At 61.3% G+C, this 23,030-nt stretch overlaps 1 protein-coding gene across 6 annotated transcripts in view; it reads left to right on the top strand.

Annotated features, from left to right (window-relative positions):
• Positions 1-23,030, top strand: part of CASZ1 (castor zinc finger 1) — a 153,167-nt gene that overhangs the window by 106,200 nt on the left and 23,937 nt on the right. For all 6 annotated transcript variants that reach the window (XM_021095326.1, XM_021095328.1, XM_021095329.1 and 3 more), the window contains 2 exons: positions 18,313-18,801; positions 21,745-22,579. In XM_021095326.1, coding sequence (XP_020950985.1) covers positions 18,313-18,801; positions 21,745-22,579 — 1,324 coding nt within the window. The remainder of the gene's footprint in view (positions 1-18,312; positions 18,802-21,744; positions 22,580-23,030) is intronic.

Here is a 23,030-nt window from a genome sequence, read left to right as displayed (position 1 = left end):
ACCATGTAGTCAGCCACGTTGGGACCACCAGCCTGGTTTGCCCAGGATCAAAAAGACCCATGCCCCGTGAAGCCCCTCAGCGCTGGGAGCAAGAGGATGGGCTGATGGATTCAGCCCCTCCCTCGGGGTCCTGGACAGCCCAAGCCCCTGAACTAGAATAGTCTCCGTCCAAAGGGGTTACTGGTTCTACTGGAAACCCACCTGTCTCCATCTGCTGCGTCCAGCCAGGGGTGCGTGGGTCCAAGCGGGTCTGTACACATGCCTCCCCAGGCGGGACAGGGCACTGCCTGAGTCTCTGCCGGGCACAGGAAAGGTCCTGCAGCTGCAGCGCCCCTGCTCCCCCCCAACACTGAGTCCTCTCCCCCTTGTAGAGAACAGGGTGCAACGTGCAGAATCATGACGACCAAACCCTGTGAGTGTAGTCCGTGCCTTTTCCGGGAGATTCTGGACACACACCCTGCTCTCATCTCTCCTTGTCACTTCCCTCCTGAAGACACAGGAGGCTGTCTTTTCTCACAAGTGGGGAAACAGGAGACCCAGAGACATTATTGACCTGTTTCCAAACGCAGGGAGATAGACCCAGAGTGGGGGCTTCCTTCTCACAGGGAAGAGGGCATCCCTGGGGACCTTTCCAATGGCAGCATGGAGTGGAGGACACGCTGGGTTCCGGATATGGACGGCGCTGCCTGGCCCACATCCCCAGCATCCCTGGGCCCCACCTGTACCCCACCTGTAACACGGGGACCCATCCCCAGGCCTCCCCTGCAAGATCCAGTGCAATTGTTGATGCAGATGCATTTTGAGCCTTTCGGAGGAAGCGTCCTCTAAAAGCATTCATTATTGCCCATCTCCTGAGCAAGGATGTTCCCCTCTGTTTGCAGGGACGGATCGAAGGGGAGTTGAAACACCTTCTGACTTGTTTCTGTTGAAATGGGGATGAACAGACGGGACGAGAGTTCTTTAGGAAGGAGGTCTCTGAACGGGCATCCTTCCAGGAGATAGGGGCGTGGATGTAGACTTGTCGCGTGTGCTTCTGTGTAAGCATGGATTTTGCTGGAGAGGAAGACGGGGACATGGGAGACCCTTGAAACTCAGCTCATCACTGGCCTTCATTGCTTCTAGAAGTAACAGGTCTCCCTTGGGAACTGGGCGGGAGCAACTTGCGGCTTGGCAGACAGCCACCCCTGCATGGGGTTTGAGCCCAGGGGCTGCGTTGAGCTCCCGTAGGTGTGATCTGAGAGGACCCAGCCCCTTGCCTGGTGTTAAGCCCACACTGCTTTCAGAGATAGGGAGCAGCCAGGTGTTTTCAGGATGCCTGGTGCTGCCTGTGTGGCCTCTTCCACCCTCCCACCCCCAAGGAAGGAATCACGGGGCCGAAAGACTGAGAATGCCTCGTCTAAACAACCTAGCAAAGCATGTTCCGAGAGAGCGCCAAGCCAGAGCCACAGATGGTGTGATTCCTGGATTGAAACTGGAAGGATGGTGGCTTTGAATGCTAGATGTTATGTGGCAGTTGCTATTCAGGCGGACAGATTGGTGAGTCCCAGGCTGTAGGGATCTGAGTGGGCCCTCTTTGATCTGGTCTTACACCCAGGATGGGGGGACAGGAGTGGCTTGGGCAGAACGGCAGGCACAAGGGGAAGCAGGAAGGTAGCCAGCCTGGGAGCACCCTGGCTCCGGTCCCTCAATAAGCAGCATCCCCAGCCGAAGGTCCTAGCCCCTGGCCAGGACCACACGGGCCCCTCCCCCGGCCGCCTGGAAGGAAGGGTCACTTCGGGGCTCTGGGCAGCCTTCAGCTGGATGGTGAGTGGAGCTCCTCCCTCGAGACCCAGAGGCAGGGCCAGGAAGGAGGTGGGGATGCTTTCTGCTTCCGGGTCCCTGGGGGGCCCAGGGGCAGATTGAGACAGGCTCCTTGCAGGGAAGGTGTTAACAAACAGCAGGTGATTAAACATGACAAGCGGTGACATTTCTGTGCAGGGTTCTCAGTCCCGGCAATGCCAAGAATGAAGCTATAAAGCCTGACATTTTGTGTTATGCACTGAGAGGTTTTTAATAGACCTCTCTCCCTCTTCTCCAGTCAACTTCTCTTTCCCTCCTGCGCCTCCCCGCCCCGTCATCCCCACTGCCCCCACGTCAGCCTCCCGCCTCCTGTCGGACCTGGCCTCCAGGAGCCTCTCCCCTTCCCTCACCCGCAGGGCACTGGGCGGCGGCAGTGGCGGCAGCGGGGCCGGGCGTTCCGCTGCCCTCCAGAGTCTGTCCCTTTGCTTTGATCTCTCCTGTTGCCCTGGGTGTTCCCCCCCCCCCATCCTTCACTCCCTCACCTCCTTTTTTTGGGTCCTGATCTCACAGCCTCGCCCTTTGCTGCGGCTGTCCCAGTTGTCCGCCACGGCAGGTGGCCGTCCCCGTGCCCTCTGTGTGTTAATCACATTTTCAGACAGACTTGATAGTGGGTGTAGGGAGATCGCGGGGCTTGGGATGGGATCTTCCTCCATCTTTTTTTTCGATTTCCTTTTCTCCTTTTTGGGACAGTGACAAGAGTAGAGCGAGAGAATCACACTGTACTACAAACAGTTGCTGGATTTATTCAGCAAGGGCCTGGCCGGCAACAGTTGTTCCTCTCCCAGAGAAATGTGGGAACAACTGGGGCCTCTTTTGTTCTCCAGGCAGAGCCCTGTGAAGGGCATTTGGAGGTGAGCCCGAGGCTCAAGAGGGCCACAGACCCAAGAGAAGGGGTTTCAGCCTCAGTCCCGCCCAAGGAGTCCCCACCCTCCTAGGTAGGAAAGGCCCTGGAGCCACAGGGCTTGGTACAGAAGTCAGGCCACACCCCCGAGCCCAGCTCTTCCGCTAGTGAACTTCGTTCTCTGTCAGTAAAGATTTATCGGGTCAGGCGCTGGGCTTGAAGGGTGGTCCTGTCCCACTGCTAGATCTCGCAGTCGAGCAAGACAGAGGGTTGTTAGCACAGTTATTACAGAAGGGCTGTCTAAAGGAGCAGGGTGCGACAAGAGGACAGAGGAAGGGGGCCCTGCAGTTTGGGAGGCTTCCCGGAAGAAGTGAAATTTCAGCCAGGACCCCTGAGGGATGGATGCCCAGGAGCAGGGGTAGCCAGGCCCAAGTTGAAGGAGGAAGTGGGGGTGAGCGGCAGGTGCCCCCTGCTCCACGGGGGCTGGCTGGCAGCTGGAGATGGATGGGGAGCTCACTCACCCTGCTGTGGCTGTGCCCCTTCGAGCTCTGGGCAACTGACCCGGAACCTGCTCTTCCAACCACCCTTCTACCAACTCGACCTGTCTGTGCCAGGCGTGCGTCAGGGGCAGAGTCGGGGTTTGGCTCAGCTCTGCCCCAGGGGGAGGGACAGCGACCAGGAAGTCAAGTGCCATCAACGACTGGGGCTGCTCCTGCCTCTCCTGGTCCCCTCTGCCAATGACTCACTGAAGAGGGGGCAGGAGAGAGGATGCAGACTTGCCCAGAGGGTGGGGTGGCTGGAGGAGCAGGAGCCCAGGGGAGTCACACCCCACCCCCGCCCCTGCCACTTTATGTACACCAGGGAGCCCTCCTAGGACTCATAGTTGGCCTCACCTCTGCACCCTCAGTGGTGTGGAGGCTGCTTTGGTGCTGGTGTGTCTTCCCCATTAAAACCTCGGCTCCCCAGTACCTGAAACCATTCTCCCTGGGTCCCTAGGGCCAGCGGAGACCGTGCCCGTAGGTACTTGGGAGATGTTGGAGAAACTCAACCGACCCAGGAAGAGGAGGACTTGAGTTTAACCATGAGTCCAAGTCCCCCCAGGAGCCTGCAGACCAACCCTGAGTCCCTGGTGTCCAGGAAGACTGGCTCCTGAGGCCCAGGTTCAGCTACCTCTCCCCACGCCAGGGTCCTTCAGCCTTTGCCGTGGGGCAGCCCTAAAGCCTGCTTACGGGAGGAACCTCACCAATCCTTTAGGATGCTTCCAGCGGTCAGGCCCGGGACACCCTGCCTGCATCCGGGTTCCCTGAGAAGGAGGACCTATTTGGCTTCCTGTCCCCATAAAGGGTCCAGGGCTGGATTCAGCCATAACTCCCCTTCGCCACCCCATCCCGGGCCTGCCTTTCTGCCAGGTTTGGCCTGGGTCCCACATGCTAGCCCTCGTCATCCAATTTCCACAGTCCAGAAAGGGCCCTTGGCAGCTCAGAGGGCGGGGCAGGCTGAAAGGGGAGGTGAGGGGAGTCCCAGAGCGAGGACTTGGCCCTCTGCCCCTGTAGATCCGGAGCCAGGTTTTCCTGTAATCCCCACATCCTGTTGCAGATCCTTAATCAGCTGGAGCCCAGGTTAGGCCGACCCCGTGGCGACACTCAGGGCTGTAGCGTGGAAATCCTGAAGTGGAGCTTCCGGAGTTGAGGTTGGGGGCTGTGAGGAGGAGGCAGGCGGAGGGGGGGAGAAGGGAGCCAGTGCAGGCACAGGATGTGGACAGCACCCAGACCCGCCACCCACCCGACCCAGGCCAGGGCTGGAGGAGCAGAGCAGCTGTTGCAGGCTGGGAATGGGGATACAGGAGGGTGAACAGGGGCCCGCACGAGGGCCCCCCAAGAGCGCCAGGGTCTGGGGGGGCTGCTCCAGACAGCCGGTCCTGGAGTCGCTCTGAGGGTAGGCGAGGACTCCAGCCAGGAAACAGCGGAGAGGTGACCCTGGGTGCCGTTGGTTTCAGGGGTCTTTTCCGGCCAGGGTGAAGTCCCAAGGCCAGAAGTGGTCCTGCCCCACTGGGAGCTCTGCTTCGTGAGGAGGGAGGAGGCAGAGGGCCCAGGAGACCCGTCTGCCTGTCTGCCCGGGTTTGGGAGCAGCAGGGGCCCCTCAGCAGGGAAACAGGATCCCAGGATGGGCCATCCTTTCGAGGGAACAGCTGACCCGCAGCCCAGCCTAGTGGTGCAGCCCTGGCATGGGTCAGGGGAGGAGTTGGGGGCCGGGGAAGGTGTACCCTCCTAGACCCAAGGAGAGGGACGGAGGAGGTGAGGGGGGATGCCTGGGCCCGAGATGGCCATGGAGCAGAAGCCAGGAGCGGGCTGGCTGGCTGGCAGCGGGCGGGCAGACGGGCGTCTGTCCTGCCAGGGGCCCAGGCTGGCTGTGCAGACAGCCTCTTTTCTATATGGAAATGAAGAATTTAGGCTAATGGAGCTCAACCATCTCTAATTTTGCGATGGCAGGAGGATTTTGATTGAAAGTAATTAAGCAAGCTAGCTGTAAAATTAATTAAAGCAAAAGGGGGGGATTTTTTATTGGATTGGATAGCGATATAGCGTCTGTCAGGCGGGGGACGGATGGGGGTGACCTGAATCCTCTGCCCTCCCCCCTCCCACTCGGGACGTTTATGTCACTTTAATCTCCTTACAGCGGCTGCTGTGCATTTGTTTGAAATAATCAAGGAAATATGGTCAGAAATTGTCAGCTTTCAGATCTAATTTACCTGACGGCCCCTGCGCGAGCCGGCATGGCCCAGGGAGTGAGCGCGCGTGAGCGGGTGGGGGAGCCCGAGTGGGCGCAGAGGACACGGGGCTGTCCGGCCCCCTCCCCCAGCCCCCGGCCCCCTCTGAGGGCACAGAAGGTGCTTCCCGGCCTGCGGGCACCTCCCTGGCACCGGCCCCAACCCCCACCCACCTGCTGCCTCCCCCTTGAGCTGTAACCAGCTTTGGGTTTAGGGACGATAGGATCAGAGAGGTGACGGTAATTCCTTACTCCAGATGGCTGACAACTGCTAAACCCCTCCACCAGGGCCGCAGTTTTAAAAATACTCCTAAATTAGTCCCCTCATGTCCTCGTCATTGGCCTCATTGGCAAGGGGATTGTGGAGATGGGCTGTAGGGAGGGTGGGGTGACAGTGTCATCCAGACCACCCCTGTGCCACCTGCTGCCATCCCCCCACCACCCCCCGCCGACTTCTCTCCAGGGACTGCTTTAAGGCTGGGCTCCCCTGCCAGGGCCCTTTCTCCCAGCCCCCTCCCCTCCTTCCAGAATGACACTCACCCTGTTTCCCTTTCATAATAAACACAGCTCACAGGTGTCGGGGTGGGGGTGGGAGGTTCAGCCCCTGAAGGAGGAAGCTCCTCCCCCCGACCCTTGAGCTCAAATCCCTGTGCCACACGGTCACCTGCCCAAATCCTACCCGTTTCCAGTGGATAAGCCTGGTTGTAGAGCCGTGTGCCTCTGGTGCTTTCCTGGGAGTCGAGCCTGAGTTCCAGACCCTGAACTCTAGGGGTGCTGGTTCTGAGCCACTGGAGGTCCTTCGCCAGGCAGGCCAGTGTGGGGCTTAGGGAACCCTTATGGTATTTGGGGCTGATGGGCTCTAGTCTCCAAGGGCTACAGAAGATCCTCCCTTAAAACACGAGCGTAGAACAGTTTGATCTGCTGATCGCCAGAGGGCCCAGACCAGGAACTGGGTCTCTGGGTTTGTTTGGTCCTGCCAAGAAGGTGATCCGGGCTTTGCCACAGGTCTCTCTGCCTCTCGGGCCTCAGACGCCTTCCAATTCTAAAGTTCTGTGCAAATCTAGGCCAGCCTCTGCCCTGAGAGTCGCCACCTTTCTGGCCCCAGAGCTCCTTGCCAGGCCCCAGGGGGCATGGGAGAAGGTGGGGGCTTCTAGAAACAGAGCAGCTTAGGAAGCGCAGCCTGCTCCCAGTTTGCCCACCTTAGAGCGAGCCTGTCCGAAGGCCTCTGTCCCCACCTGTCCTTCCGGGGGCCCCACCTCCTGCCAGTCCTCCCCCTAACCCCAGCACACCTTCCCTGCCCCTCCTCCAAGCTGTGGCGCTGAGTGCAGTGTCAGCCTCCTCCAGCATTGAGGGGGGGTTGAGCTCCCGCCCCTCCAGCCTGGCTCCTGAGTTGAGCCGCTGGGGGCTTGGGGAGCCTTGCCTGCCCCCCTTCTCAAGCTCTCTCAGTGTGACCCTCTGCTCCACTGCAAGTCAGGGACGGGAGCCCCAAAGAACTCTGCCTGGGAGGGCGGGAAAGGAAAGCCACTGGCTCTTCTCCACGTCTTTGGGGCAACATTCTCTGTGCCCCAAGCCTAGGCAGCACTGAGATCCTTGGGGCCTCGTGCACTCCCCTACCTGCAAGGGCCTTGGTGAGAGGCGGTAGCATGGCCAGGCACCCTGGAGGCCCAGCCAGAGCGAGTTCCGGTCCTTTGTGCCCACCAGCCGCCCAGGAACCAGGTCCCGGGAGACACGAGGTAGAGAGAGCCCCTGGCCTCAGCCTAGTGTCTCACTCCATGAGTGGCATGCAGCTGCGCAGCTCAGCCCCTGCAGCCAGGAGCCTGGGCCTGGGCTGGTCCAGGCTGCCGATGGCAGGCCCCAAGGTGGAGGGAGGGTGCGGCAGAGCTAGGATCCCGGGCAGGGTGGCGCACCGAGGCCTGAGGGAGGTGGAGAAGGCCAAGAGCAGTCAGGAGAGCGTGGTCGTGGTCCGGTTGCTGTCCCCACGTAGGACCCTTTGCACTGCCCTGGTGGGGAGAAACTGAGTGGAGGATGCTCGCCTGGAAAACCACTCGCGACTAGTGCTCCGCGGAAGGCGAGAACACTGATCTCCAGAGGCTGTCTTTGGAGAGGAAGGACAGGCGTGGGCAGCGGGCAGTGAGGGCAGCAAGACTGGCCAGGGGCGCTGGGGTTTAAGGTCAGAGGACGGCCCCAGGAGGGTACCCCTCTGGCATAGCCTGCCACAGCCGGGGCCCAGGGGCTCTGGGAGAAGGAAGGAGTGAGAGGGCAGCTTGGGGAACTGGTAAGCCTGGGGCCAGCGCATCACCTGGCTGGCATGAGATAACACGCATGCCTGTGGCCACTAAGGGCTCCTGCTGTCCCTTCTTCCCCCGCTCCCAAGGCTTTGAGGGAAAAGTGCTGGGCTTGCTGACCTTGTCCAGGTGAAGCCCCTCCTCTCCCCGAGGCTCCTCCCTCTTTCTCTGTTTCCCACACCCAGCCAGGGATCTGAGCCTCTAAGTAGAAGTTATGCAGGGAGAACAGGGGTGGGGGAAGTTCCCCTTGTGGCTCAGTGGTAACGAACCTGACTAGTAATATGAGGACATGTGTTTGATCCCTGGTCCTGCTCAGTGGGTTAAGGATCCAGCTTTGCCTTGAGCTGTGGGGTAGGCCACAGACGCGGCTTGGATCCCAAGTTGCTTTGGCTGTAGCATCCACCAGCAGCTACAGCTCTGATTCAGCCCCTTGCCTGGGAACTTCCATATGCCGCAGGTACAGCCCTAAAAAGACAAAAGTGAAAAAATAAAAAAATAAAGAACAGGAGAAGCGGAGGATACCTGGCCTGGCCTGCTCGCTGTGGGGTGCCCTGGCCTTAGGCTCCTTTGCAAATGAGGGCTCCACCAGTTAAGACTCCACCTTGGCCTAGTGAGCTACGAGCTTCCTCCCTTGAGGAACTGGTCTGTCCCCACCAGAGGGTGGAGAGGAAGCCTTTTCCCCGGGTCCTTTCTTATGCTTGGTGGGGGCTGTTGGCTTCAGGAGAATTCTCAGGGGTGTCACACTGCATCACCCCCGCCCTAAGAGCAAGGAGAGGTCCCTACGCGCAGCATGGCCCAGGTCCAGCCCCAGGAATCATTAACTGCAGGGTCTGGCGATGCCCATGTACCAGAGTACTGGACGCCTCCCCTGGTCAGGTCCCTGCTGGAGTGGCTGCATGTGACCAGGACGCTGGGCTCCCAGAAAGCACCTGGAGCCAAGCAGGGCTCTGGCATCGCAAAGCCTCCGCCAGCTGGCTCGGCGGATTTCCTGCCAGTGTCCTCTCCTGCTCCCACTGTGCCCCCTCTGCTTCTCCAGATCTCAGTGGGACTGGTGGCCCTGCCCAGACCCCACAAGGGCCTCCTGACCGCTCCTCTCCTCCCTCCGGTCTGCCCTTGCTTTCTCACCCTTTAGGCCTGGCGTCTCTCTGGCCCAACCTGGCCCCGGCCTCCGTCCCCCTGCTTCCCAGTCGCGTTTTGCTGCCAGCGCAGGGCACTGAAAAACTGCTGGCACTGCCAAAAACCCTGTGTGCGCTATGACTCCCCAAACATCCCTTTATTTTTATTGTTCTGTTAATTACTGTTTAAACTTTAATAAGTCACTTCGTCAGGAGGGGGGACCTGCCGTGAGCTTTTCTGTGCAAACACGGGCCCGGGAGTGACTCGGGTGTAATATAACCCTTTATGCGATGTGGGAATGTTTAGATTGTAACAGAAACTTGTTATTTTAATGACAGTTGGGGGGGGCACTGAGCACCAAAGAGGAGGAGGGTGAGCACAGCCCGGCTCTGCTTGTGTCCCCACTGAGGGCTGGGGGTGGCCAGGCCACACCAGGGCTGCTCCCTTGCTGTTTCTGCTGAGGGTCTAGGACACCATGGGGCCCCTCCTGGGCTGCCCGTGGTCAGGCTCCCCCAGAGGGAATGATGCCTCATGAAGGAGGCCCAGGGGCTCCAGAGTAGGAGAGCCCAAGGAGGAAGTTGGGCTTTAGGGGGCCGGGGGAGCAGGAGGACTTGGAGGGTTCCCGGATCCCTGGGCAAAGGCAGGGCTGGGCATGGCTGGACTCTGCTCTGACTGCACCTGCCCTTCCCGCTCCCGAGGTGGGGACCCTGTCCGCAGTCACCACCCAGGACGGCGGCAGGCACCAGGACACACGGCTGTGTGCCAGACTTGTCACCCCGTGTCACCGCTTCCACGAGCCTGCATCTCAGGTGAGGATGCTGATGTCCAGGACAGAAACTTAGCTTGTTTAAAGCGGCAGGCTTTTAAGAGGGGCCACGTTTCTAACGTCAGCTCGTCCAATTTAGAAGCTACCAAAGTCCCGGTGCCCAGGTGGGTCACAGAGGGCTGAAGATGGGTGGCGCCCTCACTGGGGACCAGGACCATCCCCCTCGGCCCCTCCTCCTTTTCCCCCGCCCAGGAAGGGGGCCTGCGGGGTGAAGAGGACACGGAAATAAAGATTGTCCCCAGGTCTACACACAGGCCACGTGCCCTCTGCCTCCCAAGGCGTGGCTCCATCGCGGAGTCAGGGGCTCGAGTCCAGGTGATGGTGGCCGGTGCCACTGAGCCTTTACCCCCAGAGGCACTCCTGCCCCCGGCCCACTTCTAGAGCCTTCAGTCTCCTGCAGGGACCCCAGGCCATCTGGGCCCGGTTTCCTACTTCATCTTCATCTGGTCCCTCTGTCTGTCCACCCATCCGCAGAGCTGAGCTTCTCTCCGCAACAGCACTGCGTGGCCCATCGCCCTGTGCTTGCCCGGCTGCGGTCAGCCCCGCTCCCGGGGCTCTGTCTGGTCCCTCCTCTCCCCCTGCGGCTGCCTCCCCCGAGGGCCCCTCCCATCCCCCTTGCGGGCCAAGGCCCGAGGTTCAGGGTCCGGCTCTCCCACAGACTGGAAGTGGCAGCAGCCCCCAGATGGCGGCGGCGGCGGCGTGGGCCGCGAATCGCTGAGGTTTTCCTTTTCCGAGCAGCGCGTTTCCCTAAATTGTCTTTGACTGCGTGCATGGGTAATGAAAGTTTATGCCCTTGTTAGAAGGACAGGCGGCCAGTTCCAGTTAGAACTGGGGCCCTCTCCCGGCCGCCCCCCCCACCCCCACCCCTGCAGGAGAGCGCGCGGGAGCACGAGTGTGTGTGCACGCACCCCCTCCCCGGTGGATGAGAAGGCTGTTAGGGGAAGGCAGAGGGGACGGGAGGGAAAAAAGAAAAAAAAATTTCCATATTTGTGTAAGTTGCTTTAAAAGCATTTTATCATGTCATAAAAAAGGGAAAGTACTCTCAGAAATTGATCCTCTCCGCCAGCCCATTGGACAGAAGGACGTTGGGTTGTTAATGGCCATCCTGCTCCAGGGTGGCTTATTAAAAAATTTATACATAAATGCTTAAAATTGCATAAATTATTTAAAAAAAACCAACAAAGTAAGCAATGGGAATTCCCCCTTTTCCTCCCCTTCGCTCGGGCCCCCTTCTGCGTCCCCCCTTTCCCAGCCCCTCGGTGTGGTCCTCCGGGTCCCGGCCCTGTCCCCTCCTCAGGGTATCCCCCCAACCCCGCGCCCGCCCCCTGGGGGGGGCGGTTCTCCACTTCCCACCGCACCCCCAGCACTGCCCGCCCTGCCCTCCTCCGGGGCTTCCCTGCCTCACCCGCAAATTAACGCAACAGCCAGCCCACCACCAAACACTCGCATGCACACGCACTAATAAAAACACCGCTAAGAATGCCCCACATCACGGAATTAAATATTAAGGCCGGAGGAGGCGGACGTGGAGCGGGGCTGCCGCCACCGTCGCCCAACTTGGAGCTGATGAGTGTGTCTCTCGCAGGCGTGGAATGTCACCCACACATCCCGGAGACTGGAGTGGGGAGTTTTATGATGGTTTTTCATTGATTTGTTTCCCCAGCGCAGCTGCCGACCTCTATTGAGGGACAAACATAATCAGCACTGACGCAAATTAGATGGTTATTCGTTTTGAAAATTGACAGAAAAACAATAAAAAAGATGAAATGCTCCCAAATCAATAGATATAATGAAATTCAAATAATCCGAGAGATGAGGTCTCCATGGCAACTGATAATGTGGAAAAGAAAACAATTTAATAAAGGACAGACACACTTTGAAAACAGATTGGGCCCGGGGAGGGGGCGGGCGGGCGGGCGGAGGGCTGAGCGCGGGCTGGCGAGTGAAGGATCACTGTCCGTCCCAAGGACACCCGCCATAATTAAGCGAGGCTTTCGGCCCCAGAAAGTGCAGATTCAGGTTTTAATACACAAAATTATTTCAGGAGCAGTGAATCGGAAAGTCGTTTGTAATGACCTTCCTGAGAGGCCCGGGCGCAGGGCATGTTGGAGGCTGGGCGGCCGGGCCGGCTGAGTTATGGCATATTTGTGTTTTTATAGTGCGGAGGGGAGGGGGCGGGGGGAGGGGGGGAGAAGGTTAAACAGTATTTACAGCTCAGTTGTTTTCAGAGAGGAAAGAGAGATAGAGTTCATGGGGAGATGCAGCGGGCAGGCGGGCGGGTGAGCTGGGGAGGCCTTTGGGCGAGGTGGCAGAGGAGGTGGGCCTGCGCCGGCCCCCCCACCTCCTGCCTGGCCTGGCCTTGGGGACCCACCCAGGAGGCCAGGAGAGGCCGAGGGATGCCCGGGAGGGCCCCCCCTCCCCTGCCCCCGTTCCCAGCGGGGCCTCCTAGGTCTGGGGCCTCTCTGGGGACAGGGTGGGAGCCTGCGTCCCAGCTCTGTGCCCGTCCAGCCCCACCTGCTCAGGGAGAAGGTGACGCATTCCTGAGGCCTGGCGGCTACCTCCCCTGGGCACCTTCCAGGACTCTGCACAGCGGCCGGTCCGTCCTTTGGGTGGCGCTGCCCTTCTCGGGTCCTGTGCCGTGTCTGGAGCGTGCCCAGCCTTGGGCAGGTGGCCGAGGACCTGCCAGTGGTCTGCAGCTGGCCGCCTCCCCGTCCCCTGTAACTAGGGCTTCCCCTCCCTGCCTCAGGCACACAAAGGGGGAAAGCTCGGTCCTGCGGGGGTTGGCACGGGTGGGGGGGTGGCGCAGAAGGGGAGGGGGCTGGGGGGAGCTCTGCAGCCCTTCGGAGCCGCTCACCTGGGCAGCGCAGCTCAGGCACTGAGAGCCCGGCCTTGGGGGCCCCCCAGAGGCTCCCCTCCCTCAGACTGTGTCCCCTTTGAGCTGCAGGAGCCGTGTCTGTGTGTTATTACCATGGCCGCGCGCAGCCCTGCCAGGTTCCGGGCCACTCTGCGTGTGCACGTGTGAATATGACTGTACCAATACAGAGATGCCCGAGTGTGTGTGTGTGTGTGTGTGTGTGCGCCCACACGCTCTGTGTGTGCGCCGTGTGTGTGTCTGTGTGTGTTTTAAATCTCCCCTGGGTGGTAACTCTTTTTTTTCTCCCCTTCCTGTTTGGCTGTGACCTGGGGGAGATTGATAGCCAGCCTGCGCCGTGGATGCTAACAGTTCCCCTGATTTATAGAGTTACTTACGCTAAGTGAGGCCACTTAGACACGTCTGGATAGTAAACCTTTTAACTGGACTAAAAAATCATAATAAATAAATAAACAAAGGGGGGCAAGTAGAGCCTAGTGGCCGGGCCCCCCCCACTTCCCAACTTGGGGCTGTTGGGGCTCAGGGGACCTGGCTGAGAGCCCTGGGGAGCAGTGGCCTCTCCTCCCACCCGCCAAAGCTCGGAGGCCCTTCTCTTCCGAGCAAGAGGTGGGATTGGGCCCCAGCGGGAGGGACATCCTCCAGGGGACAGGTCTTGGCTGGAGATGGGCTGTGGGGTGGGGGGAGGGAGGAGGGATGGGGGAGGCCTGAGGGAGCTCATGGGGAAGCAGGGCCAGGAGCAGGTGTCTCTGGGGACCTTCCCCTGCTTCCCAGACTCGCCACTCCTGTGGCACCGAGACTTTTCACCACAGTGAGCGCACATGCAGTGACTTGAACGTCTGCCCAGTGGTCTGAGTTGAACAGTCCATGATGGCAGGAACCAGGACAGTCCACTTGCTCGTGTCACATCCTCAGAATTCAGCCCAGGGCCTGGCCTGTGGAAGCATCTCTGAGTGTTTGTTGAATGAATGTAGGCACAGCGCTCCGGCACTGGGGCTTATGGCCTGTCAAGTTCAAGTTCTTGGGGGGCAGGGGAAGGGGAGGCTCAGACACTGCTGCCACCGTCCTAGCTGGGAGGCTATGGGGGGCCAGTGCGGGGTCTCAGACGGTGAGACCTCCAAGCCCATTGGGGATCTGGCTCTGGCTCGGACTCAGGGTGACCGTGACAGTGACCGCCTCGCCAGGCTCTGCTCTGTCGTCTGGAAAAAGGGACAGGATGGTGGCCATGTGGGGATACTGGGGCATCACTGACGTGATGCTCTGAGTTGCTCAGCACTGTCCCCAGCACAGGGGAGGCGTGCAGAGGGTGCCAGCTGCCGTATTGCCCTCGGCAGCGTGGGCCAGGGCAGCCACCAGCGTGGCCCAGGGGTGCCCACCGCCTCCGAGCCGCCTGGCAGCAGGCGGGTGGGCCCTGGACCACCACCCCCGCCCGAGGGGACGGGTGCCTGGCCCCTGCCTCACCAGTTCTTGATATACAGCGGGCATTAGGCCGCCCAAAGGGGACACTGCATCCTTAGGAAGAAATATGTCCTCATTTTTCTTAAACACCGTTTCCACTGAGTGAAATGTTTAGAAGGGACGCGCGGGGAGAACTTTATTTCCTACCAGGGAGTTCGGAGCCACCAGGCAGAGCCCATAAAGCACCCGGAGCCTGGTAGCTGACAGGCCGCCCGGCTCCGAAACGCATTACTCACCGGTGGGGAGGGGCTGCCAGGCCTGCCCAGCCCTCGGGGACTAACCCCCACCCCCAAGACAGGACAGGCGACTCCAGGACCTGGCCATGGGTGGCAGGCACTGGAGCCTTCGGTCCCCCTGAGCCCGGGCTGCCCAAGGCAGGGGAGGGCCTGGCCCTAACTGGGCGAGGGGGTGGAGCTGTCCCTGACACCCGCTTTGTCCCCAGGGGTCAGAGATGAGGGGCCCAGGTGCAGCTGCAGGAGCCCCCGTGCCCCCCCGGAGCTGGCAGGAGCCTGGCCTTCTCCAGCCTTTGGAGGGAGTGATGAGATTCCTGCCATAACGGGCGCTTCTCCCGAGGCCCTCCCTTCATTCGATTTCTGAAGCTGGCTGATTTGCATATTTATAAATATCAGTAAATTATTTATTGTAGCAATCTGCTGCACCATTTTACCCATCACAGTTAACACTTTAGGGGGCTCCGTGTTATGGGAACCAAGAGTGGGGGGTGAGGAGGAGGTGGGCCCTGCCAGCAGGGCCGGGGTCCTCGAGCCCACCCGGAGCCTTCCTGGTGACGCTGCGCCTTGCTGAGCCCCGGCCTTCATGAGTTGGGCTCTGGAGTGTCTTCGCAGCTCCAGGATCAGTTTTCTCCTCTGTCAAATGGGATGATGCCAGTACCTGCCTCACGGGATCCTCATGGGGCATGGGGACCTGGCGCCCAACAGGTGCAGGGACAGTCCAGTCCCTCCCTTTCTCCTGAGCAGGACCCGCTCTGCTGGGGGTTTGTTGGGTTTGCAGCCGGGGGAGGGGAGGCTCAGACCCTGGCAGGCGGCGAGGGGCCCCGGTGCCCCTGGCCTCTCCTGTCCTGGCGCCTCTTCTGGGTCAGGTGTGGCTTCCCGGTCTAGGGGTCTCATGCCCAGCTATGGCATCACACGTGCTTGTTTGTCCCCTCGTGGTCCCACCTGCCTTTTCCCAGGTCCTTGCAGGTCAGGCCCTTGCTTGGCGCAGACAAGCACCGTCTGACCTTACAATCCCGCAGCCCCTTCATGGGGAGAAAGCTTGCCCAGGGCCCAGGGCCCAGAGCTCACAGGGGCAGAGCCAGGCCATGAACTCACAACCGTCTGACCCCAGAGGCCAGCCCGTACTGGGGTGCTGGGTCACCTCCCAGGGCTCGTTCCAGCCTGTCTACCGGGGCCAGAGGCTGGAGACAGGGGAGCCCCTGGGATACCCACCTGCTCCTCTCCCCAGACCTGCAGGGGCCACCACAGCTGTGTCCCCCCCTCCCCGGGTAAGCAGTATGGGAGTCCCCTTCCCACCCTGCGGCCCAAGCCTGCCTCCTGGGCAGTATTGTTCCCAGAGGAAGTGTCCAGTGTAAATAGAGCAGCGGGCAGCCTGGTGGCGGGAAGGAGATGAAAGGGGCAGTGACAGGGCCGGGGACGGATGGCTTCCTCCCATTGAGGCCTGGCCGCGGCGTTTATATTTTAGGGAGGAAAGTCAAGAGAATGTTTACGTGGACAGGAGCCTGAGGTCAGACCATGAGGGGGCTCGTCTGCAGGCCCCAGGGCCCTGATGGAGGGGGTAGGCCGGAAGGCGGGCGGGCGGGCAACTTGAACCTCAGCTCCTCCACAGCCCCCTCCTCACAGCCCCAGGCGCACCCGCGTTTGCACTTAGGAGTAAGGCGTGCCTTTGCCTCGTCCCCTGCACCCTAGGCCCACACGCCTTCTCCACCTCCACCCCTGGGAGCGGCAGGAGAGTCAGAGGGAGGGCAACATCTGGAAGGCAGGTGGGCTGGGGCAGAGCAGCAGCTGGAGGGCAGGTGTAGGGGGCGTGGGCGGAGCAAAGGGGCCTGCGGGTGGGGGGTGGGCACTGGGTGCACAGCTGCACCGCAGCTGGTGGGGGCCCGTGAGGGACTGAGCCAGGCACGCAGCCGAGATCAGGAGAGGGTGGGCTGAGCCGGGTGGACCCAAGTGCCAGGAGGCTCCAGGATGGGTGGGGGCCCGGGGAGGGGGTGTCACCAGCAGCAAGTGCAGCCCTGGGAGCTTCTGCTTCCCTCTTCCTTGGGATAAATATTTATAGATTCATTTGCCGTCTGCCATACACACTTGGCTGCTTACCTCCCGGTAAAAATAGAGCAGGCTCCCCCACTCCCAGCTTTCCCTTCTCCACCAGGGCAGGGGACAAGGGTGCCAGGTGAGGCCTGCTCCCTAGGCCTGCTGGAGGAAACCTGGGGTCGCATCGCCTGGCGAGGGGCCCCATCCTGAGCTGTGAGAAGGAACCCGGCACGAGGCTTGGGGACTTGGGTGTGGGCAGCACAGACCTGGGACGTGGACAAACGTGGGTAGAGTGGGCACCAGGCTAGGGTGACGGTGAGGCTGGGCAGAGCCAGCGCCACAGTGCCACAGGACTAGGAGGACAGAAGTGAACCAAGCAGATCCTCCTTGGGGCTGGGCTGGGCTCACTGGGCTCACTGGGCTCCCCTGGACCAAGCAAGGCCATCCGCCCCGGCAGCTTCAAGGCAAGGATCTGGGGCCACTGGCCATTGTCGGTATCAAGGGCCAGCCGTCTGTGTGTACAAGTCAGGTCTGCTTAAGTCTGCGGTCCTGGCATAGGTGTGGCCCCTGCTCTCTGAAGAAGCCTCTCTGTGGCTTCCAGGCGTGTGGGTTTTTAGGGTCTCCATCCATTATAGTGAAGCCTCTTCTGACCATGGACTTGGGAGCAGAGCCCCTGCCCTCACTTAGACTTTTGACCTGTGTGGGGACCCGGCCATGCCCACCCCACTGCTGAGGGATGCCCGAGGGAGCCCTGTCCCCGAGAGGCTTCAATGAGGCTCCCCATGCACAGAGGGAGTGTGAGCCAAGACTGTGCCTGCCGTGGCCACCGCCCTGCTCCTGGCGCCACCGCAGGATCTGGCACACAGTAAGAGTTCACTAAATGGATGGGAAGATAGACGGATGGATGGACAGATAGACAGATAAACAGGTGCAGGTGTCCGCTTCTGTTGGCCTTTGTGGCAGGTCCCAGGCTGTGTGGTGGGTGGTCTTTCCAGGTGCCACCAGGACCCTGGGCGGCCCGCTCAGCAGCCACGAGGGGAGCCGTTTGCATATTCAGGGACGAAGCTCCGTGACTGCAGCTTCTGGGCTTTCCATTGGGAGTTTAAGGAATCCCAGCCTGTTGAGCTGTAACTTCTCGGGGGCTGGAGCGTGGGCGTCCTGGACCAGCCAGGCCTCCCGGGCCTGCAGGAGCTGGCCAAGGCGAAGAGGGCAGAGGGATGTCCACGGCGGAGATGCGTGGCCCCTGGAGGGCCGTGAGGAGCTTGGCCCTGGGACAGCCCTGTGTGAGGCCTGGGGAGAAGGGGAGCCCATAGCAAATGGCCAGAGGAGCTCACGAGGGCAAACAGAGGCCTTCGGTGGGGGTGCAGCAGATTCCAGGGCTTTCTGAAGATCAGAGGTTAGAGTTGGGCGGGGCCCAGGGACCAGGCTGGGCAGAGAGGTTGCTGGGGGTGAGATGCCCAGGTGGGGAAGGGTGCCAGCCGGGTGCTGCTGAGACAGGAGGCAAGAGGTCAGCGTGGCTGCTACCTGGCCCGCGGCTCTGTCTCCCCGCTCCGGCAGGCCACGGGGTGGGGCAGCAGTTCTCAAGTGGAGTCAGGCTGTTGTCACTTGCCAGCTTTGTCCCACAGCTCATTAGCCCACGTGCCCCTGCGTCCTCATGCATCAAAGGGCACGTGGCCTCTTGTCTGGGACATGGCTGGCCTGCTCTCAGGGGAGGTCTCCAGGGCCGACAGACACAGGAGATGCTTCCAGGAGCCAGGTGCTCGGAAGAAGGCCTCTCGTGTTTGAAGAGGCATTCGTTCATTCATTTGTTGGTTCACTTACAAAATGTTTCCAGAACCACCTAGAACGCGCCAGGCTCTGGGGATGCAGCTCAGGGTTCAGCGAGGGGACAAACGCGTGCCTGGCCGTCTTGGCACAGTGCGATGGACCCCAGATTGGGGAGAGCTCTGGTTTGGGGGACCCAGGGGCAGGGCCTCCTCCCCGACTGTTGAGGTGGTTGGCCATGCCAGCCCGTGGGCGCTGCTGACCTCTGTCCTTTGTCCCTGCAGCTGAAGGCACCCGGTGCTCCGACCCGCCCGCAGGCAAGCCCGCGATGGCGGCCAAACGCAAAGGCGGCCTGAAGCTCAACGCCATCTGTGCCAAGCTGAGCCGCCAGGTGGTGGTGGAGAAGGGGGCCGAGGCCGGCTCCCGCGCCGAGGGCAGCCCGCTGCGGCCCCGGGACAAAGAGCGAAGTGGCCCCGAGGCGGGGGTGGCGCGCGCCCCCCGCAGCGAAGAAGACAAGAGGCGGGCGGTGATCGAGAAGTGGGTCAACGGGGAGTACAGCGAGGAGCCGGTGCCCGTGCCCATGCTGGGGCGGATCGCCCGGGAGGGCCTGGAGCTGCCCCCCGAGGGCGTCTACATGGTGCAGCCCCAGGGCTGCAGCGACGAGGAAGACCATGGTGAAGAGCCCGCCAAGGACGGCACCGTCGTGGAGGAGAAGGACTCGGACGGGGCAGCCTCCAAGGATGACAGTGGCCCCACTGCCAAGCAGGCTTCAGGTTGGTGTCTGAAGACCCACGAGGAGGGAGGCCTGGCAGGGAAGGAGTGGGGTGTGCACAGAGCATGCCTGCTTCCCTCACTCGTGCTGCAAATAGTGTGACTCCTCATTCTGACTCCGGGAGGACTCCTGCGGAGGGCTCGCCTGGAGCCAAGGTCATGACTGGAATGGGGGAGATGCGTTGGGCCGGGGCTGGGGGGCGGCGGCGGAGTGAGACGGGACGGACCTGAGAAGGCAGCTTCCCAGGTGTGTGAGCAGGGCTGGGACGGACTGCCAAACACACAGTGGGTCTTCAGGAAGCAGTGGATGGAGGATGGACAGGTGGACAGGTGGACGGATGGATGGATGGATAGGCAGACGGCCTGTAGGTAGATGCCCGTTCATGTGCACCTGCAGAGGGAAGGGGCCGCTGGTGGGGGGGGACGCGGTACCCGGAAGTGCACGCGGGCGTGATGCCCCGCCAGCCTATCCCGCTGTGCGCACCTGCCCTGGACACAGTCGCCTGGCCGATTTCTTTCCCAGGAGATGGCTAAGGCCTGGCTTTTCTGGTGTGTCGCTTTGTCCTTAGACACCGCGGCACCCTGAGATTCTTCTGCTCTGAGGAGGGAGGGCCTAGGGTCCAGGGTGGGAGAGGGGTCACCACTAGGACTGGAACTCTGAGTCTGGGGTCTTTTCTTAGCTCCCTAGCCTCCTTCCCAGCCTGTGCCTGGCGGCCTGAGCCTCCCCTGCCCGAGCCTCCCCTGCCCGCTCCCCTAGCCCCTTCCCCTGCAGCGAGGGGCACATCTCCTCCCTGCACGGGGAGCCCTGCGCAGCCACATAATTATGCATATAAGATATAAACAGAGCTGTTTAATTATCCTTCGCCACATCAGTGACAGAGTAATTAACAAACATTGCAAGATCAATGAGGAAAAGTGTGACCTTCAGTTTCCTCTGATAGGAAAAGCCCTTGCCGTTCCCAGACGCAAGGTGATTGCGTGGGGCCCGAGGAGACGGGAGGGACGGGGATAAGGGCCGCTGTCCCCTCAGTGCCCCCGCCCCTCCTGAGGGGTGGTGGGGGGGAAGGTCTGCGGAGGCAGTGCTGGAACTGCCAGTAGCTCATGGCTCCAGGCCTCGCCCCCTCGGATTTGAGGCCCATGGGACAGCAGGGTGACACTGGAGCACCTGAGAAGCCCCGGGCACAGGAGGGAGCCAGCGGAGCCCTCGCTGCCCACCGTGGGCTCGGGAAGGCAGGCCTCCGGGCTGCCCCCGGGACCCCCGCCTGGCCCCCTCCCTGCTCTAAGCCGCCTGCCCTTCAAAGCCTTCTGTTTCTCTGCCATATATAGCGAGGGCTCAGCTGCCTTCAGCTATTTTTAGCCCCTTTCCCTGGTCCCCGAGCCACTGAATCTAGCAGCCGGAGCCCACTCCTCCCAGGCTGGGTCCCCAATCCCAAGTAGCTTGAGGTCAGGTCGTCGGCCCCCTGACTACCTCGCCCAGAGAAACAGCTGTCTGTCGGGTTCTTGAGTCACTCTGCCCACCTTGGGTGCCAGGGGCTGTCCATGGCCATCCTCCCCTCACCTGACGGCCGTCCCAGTCCCCACAGGACCCCTCCCTGCACCTCCTTCTGGGAGCTGCTAGGTGTTCTCCTGTGCTGGAGCCCAGCCCTGCTCTCAGACCACCTCCAGGCGGGGGTGGGGGCGGGGGACAGGAGGAGACCCCTCCTCTGCTGCCCTGCTGGATCGTGGCCCTTCTGCCCCTGCTGCTGCCCTGCCTTCTCCTGGCCAGGCCTGGGGTCCTGCTGCCCTGCGTGCAGGCTCAGACATGGGTGGGGCTCAGGTGGGTCTCAGCCCCTGTGTGTACTCACTGCTGAGCACAGAGCAGGGGTCTGTGCAGGAAGGCGTGTGCTTGCTGGGAATTGCAGGCTTCCTGTGGCAGAAGGTTCTGGGGGGAAGGGGGTTGTTTCCAGGGAACAGCCAGGGCAGAAGGGGGTGTTGCAGCCCCCGCCATCCTGAGACTCATCTTGGGGAGCCAGGTGTGGAGTTTAGGGTGATTTGCGTGCAAGGGTGTGTGTCTGTGGAGCTGGGAAGGTCGCTAGGGATTCGAGCTTGAGCGCATGCAGGGGATTCTGGGTGTGGACATGGTGGGGCTGTAGATGGGCTACACTCAGCCGATGCCTCTCTGGCCCTGACCGTCCTTGGGATGGCCCATCTTTGTGCGGGAACAAGAGGGACCAGAGGATGACAGCAGGAGAGGTTTGAAGGATTCTCCACGTCCTAAGTCTCAGCCGGGGTGGGGTGGGGCCGGAGTGGGGGTTCACCCCTAGTGAATGCGGCAGGGCCTCTGACCCGGGGACCATCAGCAGCGTGGGGTGCCAGGAGGGACCAAGAATTCCTGGGGAGGCTTGGGGCAGGCCCTTCCTCCTCCCAGGGATCAGGGGCCTCTGTGTCCATTTGTTGGGGGGGCAGACTCAGCCAGCCCCACCCCGACCCCATCCCCAGGGGTTCCCTCAGCCCCTGGGGTCCCTCCTGACTGCCCAGCCACCGGCCCCGAGCCCTACCTGTCCCCAGCCCCCATTCTCACCCCCGCCCCGAGAGGCAGGTTGGGATCTGGCCTTACTTCCAGTAAAATGACTTCTCTTTCATATTAGGCCAAGGCGAGAGAGCGGAGACATTTATGAAACTTTGTTTAATGTACTGAAAAGCCATCGGCCAGAACATTTAGGAAATTGATTTTCCTGGCATTGATGAACTCGTTTTATTTTACCCCAGTATTAATTACTTTTTTTTTAAACAAATTAATTTAAGAGTCGTAAAACCTAACAAGTGAGCCAAATGTCCATAGATCATGTCCCGCTCTGCCCCCTCCCCGGGCCAGCCCCCTCCCTCCGTGGGGGGTGGGCGTTGCCCTGTCCCTGGGCCACCCTGCTCCCTCCCAGAGGTGACGGCCCCTCTCCTCCCTGCCCTAGGAGAGGCCTCCTCGCTGCGGGACTACGCGGCCTCCACCATGACCGAGTTCCTGGGCATGTTTGGCTACGACGACCAGAACACGAGGGATGAGCTGGCCAGGAAGATCAGCTTCGAGAAGCTGCACGCGGGCTCCGCCCCCGAGGCCGCCACCTCCTCCGTGCTGCCTGCCTCCGAGGACGCCCTCAGCAAGCGGGCGCGCTTCTCCAAGTACGAGGAGTACATCCGCAAGCTCAAGGCCGGCGAGCAGCTGTCCTGGCCGGCCCACGGTGCCGTGGCTGAGGCCCGGGCCGGCAAGGAGGGGGTGGGCCCGCTGCCGGGCCTGCGGCTGCCCAGCAGCACCACGCACCTGGAGACCAAGGCCACCATCCTGCCCCTGCCCTCCCACAGCAGTGTCCCCATGCAGGGCCTGGTGGCCCGAGCCTCCAAGTACGACTTCTTCATCCAGAAGCTGAAGACGGGCGAGACCCTGCGGCCCCAGAACGGGAGCGCCTACAAGAAGCCGTCCAAGTACGACCTGGAGAACGTCAAGTACCTGCACCTCTTCAAACCCGGGGAGGGCAGCCCCGACATGGGCGGGGCCATCGCCTTCAAGACGGGCAAGGTGGGCCGGCCCTCCAAGTACGACGTCCGGGCCATTCAGAAGCCCGGCCCCGCCAAGGGTCTGCCCACCCCCAGCCTGGCTCCTGCACCCCTTGCCAGCGTGCCCACCGCTCCCAGCGCCCCCGGACCGGGTCCCGAGCCGCCTGCCTCCCTGCCTTTCAACAGTCCCGAGTACCTGAAGTCAACCTTCTCCAAAACAGACTCCATCACCACGGGAACCGTCTCCACCGTCAAGTAAGGCACCCCCCACCCCCACCGCCCCCCGCCACTGCCAGCCGAGCCCGGGGCTGGAGTGGCCAGAGGCCCCCTTCCTGCCTCTGAAGCTCAAGCCTGGGGCACACTCACACCTTACACACATCCACTGCGCACCCAGATTCTCACACACATGCTTACACACACACACACACACACACACACACACACACTCCCCTCTGCCAACATAACCGCTTACCCAGGTTACAACACCGCATGCTGCACATCTTTGGCACACACGACGGCCTCCCACTGAGCACAGGCGCACCTTGTTTTCTTGCACTTCGCAAGATACCGCTTATTTTTATAAATTAAAGGTTTGTGGCCACCCTGCAACTGTCAGGTGACGGTTAGCATTTTTTAGCAATCAAGTTGTTGTTTTTTCTTGGCTACACCCACAACATTCGGAAGTTCCCTGGCCAGAGACTGAACC

The sequence above is a fragment of the Sus scrofa genome, chromosome 6, assembly GCF_000003025.6.
Source record: "Sus scrofa isolate TJ Tabasco breed Duroc chromosome 6, Sscrofa11.1, whole genome shotgun sequence".
NCBI lineage: Eukaryota > Metazoa > Chordata > Mammalia > Artiodactyla > Suidae > Sus > Sus scrofa.
Note: the sequence above shows the minus strand (reverse complement) of the source record. Positions and strands in the feature narration are given on the sequence as shown.